Source organism: Chelonia mydas, chromosome 2, assembly GCF_015237465.2.
Source record: "Chelonia mydas isolate rCheMyd1 chromosome 2, rCheMyd1.pri.v2, whole genome shotgun sequence".
NCBI lineage: Eukaryota > Metazoa > Chordata > Testudines > Cheloniidae > Chelonia > Chelonia mydas.
In genome coordinates, this window is record NC_057850.1 from 50,584,917 (window position 1) to 50,590,826 (window position 5,910).

The 5,910-nt window shown below is 39.1% G+C and overlaps 1 protein-coding gene across 1 annotated transcript; it reads left to right on the forward strand.

Annotated features, from left to right (window-relative positions):
- The first annotated feature begins 243 nt into the window (after window positions 1–243).
- On the forward strand, window positions 244–5,424 carry LOC102944802 (myelin P2 protein). The gene is made up of 4 exons (XM_007052935.3): window positions 244–420; window positions 3,333–3,505; window positions 3,780–3,881; window positions 5,176–5,424. Exons 1-4 carry the CDS (start codon window positions 348–350, stop codon window positions 5,224–5,226), a joined length of 399 nt encoding a protein of 132 aa, XP_007052997.1. The 5' UTR covers window positions 244–347; the 3' UTR covers window positions 5,227–5,424.
- Window positions 5,425–5,910: the final 486 nt, after the last annotated feature.

Below are 5,910 nucleotides of genomic sequence, written 5' to 3' on the forward strand. Positions count from 1 at the left end.
GACACTACAGCAGCATCACTGAAATGTTCTCCTGGCACTGCAATAGTAACCTCACGTGCTGGCCCCCACACCCTCCTGATTATTCTGCTTTATTCAGTGGAGGAAGCAGTGGCAGGCACAACACTGAGTCTTGGTACTAACACAAGTGGCTTTGGACAAGGTGTGCATTGTCTTGCCCCTGACGTTGTTTCTCCTGGTTGGTCAGTCTTGAGAATTACAAGTTCAGGGCATCTTTATAAAGAAGCTATTGAGGCATGCATAGCTCACACAGTCCTTTTGCCACCCACTAAGAGCTGCTGCTGTCATTGCCTTTCTCCTGAGGAACACTGCCTCACAAAGCCAATATAATGTGCAACCGGTTTGTGGGAACCTGGAAACTTGTCTCCAGTGAAAAATTTGATGATTATATGAAAGAATTGGGTGAGAAATGCTATTTTTATAATCTTTGTTTGGAAATGTCTCTTCTTCTTCTATTTGCTCCTGGAAAATGTCTTCTTCCCGGGCCTGGGGACTCTTCACTCTGGTTATATCTGTGGTGTAGTTCTTTATTTTTTTCCCTCTCTCTCTTCAATTTCAGCATCTTAAAATGAAAAGGAGAAATCTCTGGTTTGTTATAATAAATTTACTAACTACCTGATCTGCATCTCTTATTCCCATTTAATGAGAAATGGGGGAAAAAAATATTTTTTGTCCCTCTTGCATACACTATTAAACTTAGAACTTACAATCACGTACTGTATTCCATCAACTTGTGATGGTGCTGCTGTCTCCTGACACTGAGCTTCCTGGGGTCTAAATCCATGAATGAATTCATCTGTTACTGAGCAATTCTGGGAATGAAACAAATTAGGCATTCTTTTTTTAGTTTAATACTGGCTTCATAATTTTATAATGATTGCACTAGTGGTCACTCTCAACATTACTGTTGTTATTGCTGAGACCTTAATTCCCTTTACTTTAAAGGTTAAAGAGAGTAGCAGAATAATTCCAATTGACTAACTACAAGCAATTTTGGGTATAAATTCTGCTAGGGAGGTTTTTGGGAAGATACCAGGTCTTAAGAAAATTATTTCAGCATTGAATATTTGCAGTGACTAATATTGTACTTTACAAATACTTTGATCTCACTATACCTAGTACCTTTCATTGAATTTAGCACATCATAGAATTTACAAAGATGGTAACTATTATTATCCACATTTTACATTTAAGAAACCAAGATGCAGCAAGTCAGAGGCAGAATGAGGAATAAAAATCTCAGACTATTGCTCTAACTAGTTGACCAGGATGTGGGCTGTGTGGTATAGTGAACCTTGTAAAAGGAGCCTTGTAGATGGCAGTTGTATTTGTAGCTTTTTGCTCCCATTTACTTTTATATTTGAATTTTTCTCTATTTGACATGTTTACTTTTCACTGATGTTTAGTTTCAGAGTAGCAGCCATGTTACTCTGTATTCGCAAAAAGAAAAGGAGGACTTGTGGCACCTTAGAGACTAAAAAATTTATTTGAGCATAAGCTTTCGTGAGCTACAGCTCACTTCATTGGATGCATTCAGTGGAAAATACAGTGGGAAGATTTATATACATAGAGACCATGAAACAATGGGTGTTACCATACACACTGTAACGAGAGTGATCACTTAAGGTGAGCTATTACCAGCAGGAGAGCTGGGGGAGAAGGGGGAACTTTTTGTAGTGATAATCAAGGTGGGCCATTTCCAGCAGTTGACAAGAACATCTGAGGAACAGTGTGGGGTGGGGGAGGGGGGGGAAGCTCACCTTAAGTGATCACTCTCGTTACAGTGTGTATGGTAACACCCATTGTTTCATGTTCTCTATGTATATAAATCTCCCCACTGTATTTTCCACTGAATGCATCCGATGAAGTGAGCTGTAGCTCACAAAAGCTAATGCTCAAATAAATTTGTTAGTCTCTAAGGTGCCACAAGTCCTCCTTTTCTTTTTACTGATGTTTAGATATTCCAGAGACACTTAAGTTTTGTAACTACGCTTCCATAACAGAGAATACTAACTAAGAGTACCCCAATTAGTCTCTTGTATATTTTATGTTGTGAAGTACAAACAGAAATGTGCTAGATTCTAGACACTTTGATTCTCTACTACAGCTGGTTGAAAAAATTGAATTTTGAAATGTTTTGACTAGTAAAAGACAAGGGGAAAATGTTTCAAAAATATTTCTGTGAAAAACGTTTGCCACCAGCTCTGTTCTCTACATAGGTGCAGTGCAGATTAATAGCTTCCTGTGTTCCTGCCTACCTGAAAATACATAATTCTTGTGTAGTCAGTATATCCTGGTTTCTAACTAGACATACAGTATAATTCCAGTTATCTGAATTCCTTTTATCTGAAAATCCTAGTTTTCAGAATCCACAATGTGTCCCCAAGTAGCCCTATGTGAATTAATCACCTGCTAATAACTTCTAAATTAGCCTCTGAGAGCCTCTTAGGGCAGGTCTACACTACATCTGGGATCGACGCTTTGAGATCGATCCACCAGCAGTTGTTTTAGTGGGTCTACTGAAGACCCACCAAATCGACAGCAGATCACGCTCCAGTCAATCCCTGTACTCTACCCCCAACAAGAAGAGTAAGGTAAGTCGACGGGAGAGTTTCTCCTGTCAACCCCCCACGGTGTATACCCTGCGGTAACTCAACCTAAGGTAAGTTGACTCCACCTACGTGAATAACGTGAAATATGTGAGTTGCGTAGCATAGGTTGACTTACGGCGGTAGTGTAGGCATAGCTTTAGTGCTAATCAATGACTTTGTATTTTTGCAGTGGTTTTGAGAGGTTACCTGCAGTTACTGAGACCAAATCCAGTTTCAGCAGCAACAGCAGCTTGGAAAGACAAATTAAATTATGTTTAATTTGAATTAATCAGTATTAAGTTATGTACACAATGATTCTAATACCACTCAGTAAAGTTGTTCAAATTGTTTTTTTTCATTCTTTTATAAAGTACAAATTATTAAGCAAACATCAGCATTACACTCTTTATTCCCCATATTTCTCTATCAGTGTAACTGCAGCTCAAAATAGCACTTCCGTTTATCTCAATGCCCGGCTATCCAAAACTTTCAGAAGTCCCCCAGCCCATTCAGATAAACAGAAGTGTACTGTACATACACTGGACTGGGGAATGCCTCAGCCTATGAAATGCAGTTTTATATGTCGCCTCTGAATCTGAGGAATAAGTGTCACATTCCAAACTGTGATATCTGTTTAAAAGGAAATTGCTCTGATGCTCTGTAAAGTGATAAAGAATTTCTTCCTTCATAGAGTATAATGGTATTTTTATGTCTGATTTGCAGGAGTGGGCTTAGCCACCAGGAAACTAGGTGGCCTGGCCAGGCCCAATGTGATCATCAGAATGAAAGGGGATGTGATAACCATCAGAAGTGAAAGCACCTTCAAAAACACAGAGATTTCCTTCAAATTGGGCCAAGTGTTTGATGAAACCACAGCAGATGACAGGAAAACCAAGGTGAGGGTAATGATTTCCTTCAGAGGGTTTCTGATCTGCTGGATGACAAATGGGAGGATTTTTTTATCCTTAAAAGCATAAATCTGCAAACCATCAGTGAAAAGGACCATAAGAGGAGCAAATGTTGTGCATAAAACCAATGTTGCTGAGTGGGCTGTGTGCCGAGAATGTGGAATTTGCTCAATGTTAAGTGAGTCTTTAATGTTAAGTCTCTTTAATATGCAAGGGTCTGGGGAAATAGTCACATTTTGACTCATTCTTTGGGTCTTTGCAGAGTGTCGTAACCTTAGAAAAAGGGTCGCTGGTTCAAGTGCAGAAGTGGAATGGCAAAGAGACCACAATAAGGAGAAAATTGGTGGATGGGAAAATGGTGGTGGTAAGTGACTAGACCATCCCTAACCGTTAATCACTGAATGCTGCAACAATGTAGGCCACAGTTTAATAGTTTAAATCTAATTATACTGTCAATTTTCACCTTCTTTTTGCTTTCACTTATGACAGAAATAGTGAGAGAGTGGGGCAAGAAATGACTTTAGGAAGCAAGTGGGAATGAATTAAACATTATATTCCACTCACACCTAAAAAACCCTCTATATTAAGGTGAAATTACAGATAAGACTGATTCATAGATTTGTAGATGTTAGAGCTCGAGGGGACCATTGTGAACATCTATTCTGACGTCCCGCATAACACAAGCCAGAGGATTCCCGGAATTAATTCTTGTTCAAGTCCAACAGCTATGATAGAACTAGAGCAGATCTTTTAGAAAAAATCCAGTCTTGATTTAAAAATTTGCCAATATGAAGAATCCACCAAAACCTTTGATAAGTTGTTCCAGTAGTTAATTGCCCCTGCGCTGGTAAAAATGTGTTCTTTATTCCTACTCTAAATGTATCTAGTTTCAACTTTCAGCCATTGGATCTTGTTATACCTTTGTCTGTAGACTGAAGAGCCCGCTATTATCGAATTTCTGTTCCCCATGTAGGTACTTATAGACTCTGATCAAAGCACCCTTAACCTTTTCTTTGATAAAGTAAATAGACTGAGCTCCTTGAGTCTCACTAGAAGGCATGTTTTCCAATCCTTTAATAAGAGGGGCATGAGGGAACAGCAAGGGGTAGAAAGTGCTATATACAGCCATCCCCTCCCACAGTCTTAGGAAGCTCCTTTGGTTTATTTGCAACCTATGAATTTTAGGTGGTTCATCAGTCTCCTTGCAACGAAAAGTTTATTTTTCCATTGACAGTCCATGTTTGTAATCTAGTTACACTTTGAACTCACTACAAGGAAGCGGGGACTTCTTTTTAAAATTAAAGCAGTCATGTGATCTTCTATATTAAGTTACAAGAGCTGATATTGCTGTCATTGCAATAATACTCATGAAGGCAACATGTGTTCTTGGAAGAAATTTGAAATCTGTGACTAGCTACCACGTCATGTCTAATTTTATGAAGTATGGTTTTCTTTAAGCACTCTTTTGAAAGTTTATGCTGTTGAAGTAGAATCCTTTCCCACTTGGAGGATAAAAAATAATTTTGCTGTTTGGGGATCTATATAAATTAATGAAATAATATATAGGAAATATTTCTATTGACTTCCTTGGTCTTTGGATTAGATGCTTATGCACTGTCATTCAGAAGTTTCAATTAACCCTTCTTTTTTTGTCTTAGGAATGTGATATGAAAGGTGTTGTCTGGACTCGAATCTATGAGAGAGTGTGAGGAAATCCCATCTCTACACGGGACTAGAAGTGGCTCTGGAAACCCAGTTCAATGAGCAAAGCTCTATCTATTATGCACCTTTTTTTCTTATTTCCTTTATCAGGAAAACAACTAAATTATCAAATGATATTTCAAAGCCGTAGTGTAACTAATCCAAAGTATCGTGGTGTTTAAATAAAAGCTTCCCGACATGTGAAATGTAGTTTTTGTCTGTCTTGTAGAATTGTTTTGATTTCCTTTATTGGGAATTGCACGCCTTTCCTTAGACTCATAGATATTAAGGTCAGAAGGGACCATTATGATCATCTAGTCTGACCTCCTGCACAATGCAGGCCACAGAATCTCACCCTCCCACTTCTGCAATAAACCTCTTACCTATGTCTGAGCTATTGAAGTCCTCAAATCATGGTTTAAAGACTTCAAGGTGCAGAGAATCCTCCAGCAGGTGACCCGTGCCCCATTCTACAGAAGAAGGCGAAAAACCCTCAGGGCCTCTTCCAATCTGCCCTGGAGGAAAATTCCTTCCCGACCCCAAATATGGCGATCAGCTGAACCCTGAGCATGTGGGCAAGATTCACCAGCCAGATACCCAGGAAAGAATTCTCTGTAGTAACTCAGATCCCACCCCATCTAACATCCCATCACAAGCCATTGGGCCTATTTACCATGAATAGTTAAAGATCA

What these genes read in the sequence shown, in the direction of transcription:
- LOC102944802 (XM_007052935.3), top strand. Translation starts at nt 348, where the DNA reads ATGTGCAACCGGTTTGTGGGAACCTGGAAACTTGTCTCCAGTGAAAAA. An exon ending in CAGATGACAGGAAAACCAAG is followed by an intron (nt 3,506 to 3,779) that starts GTGAGGGTAATG and finishes GGGTCTTTGCAG; the next exon opens with AGTGTCGTAACCTTAGAAAA. An exon ending in TGGATGGGAAAATGGTGGTG is followed by an intron (nt 3,882 to 5,175) that starts GTAAGTGACTAG and finishes TTTTTGTCTTAG; the next exon opens with GAATGTGATATGAAAGGTGT.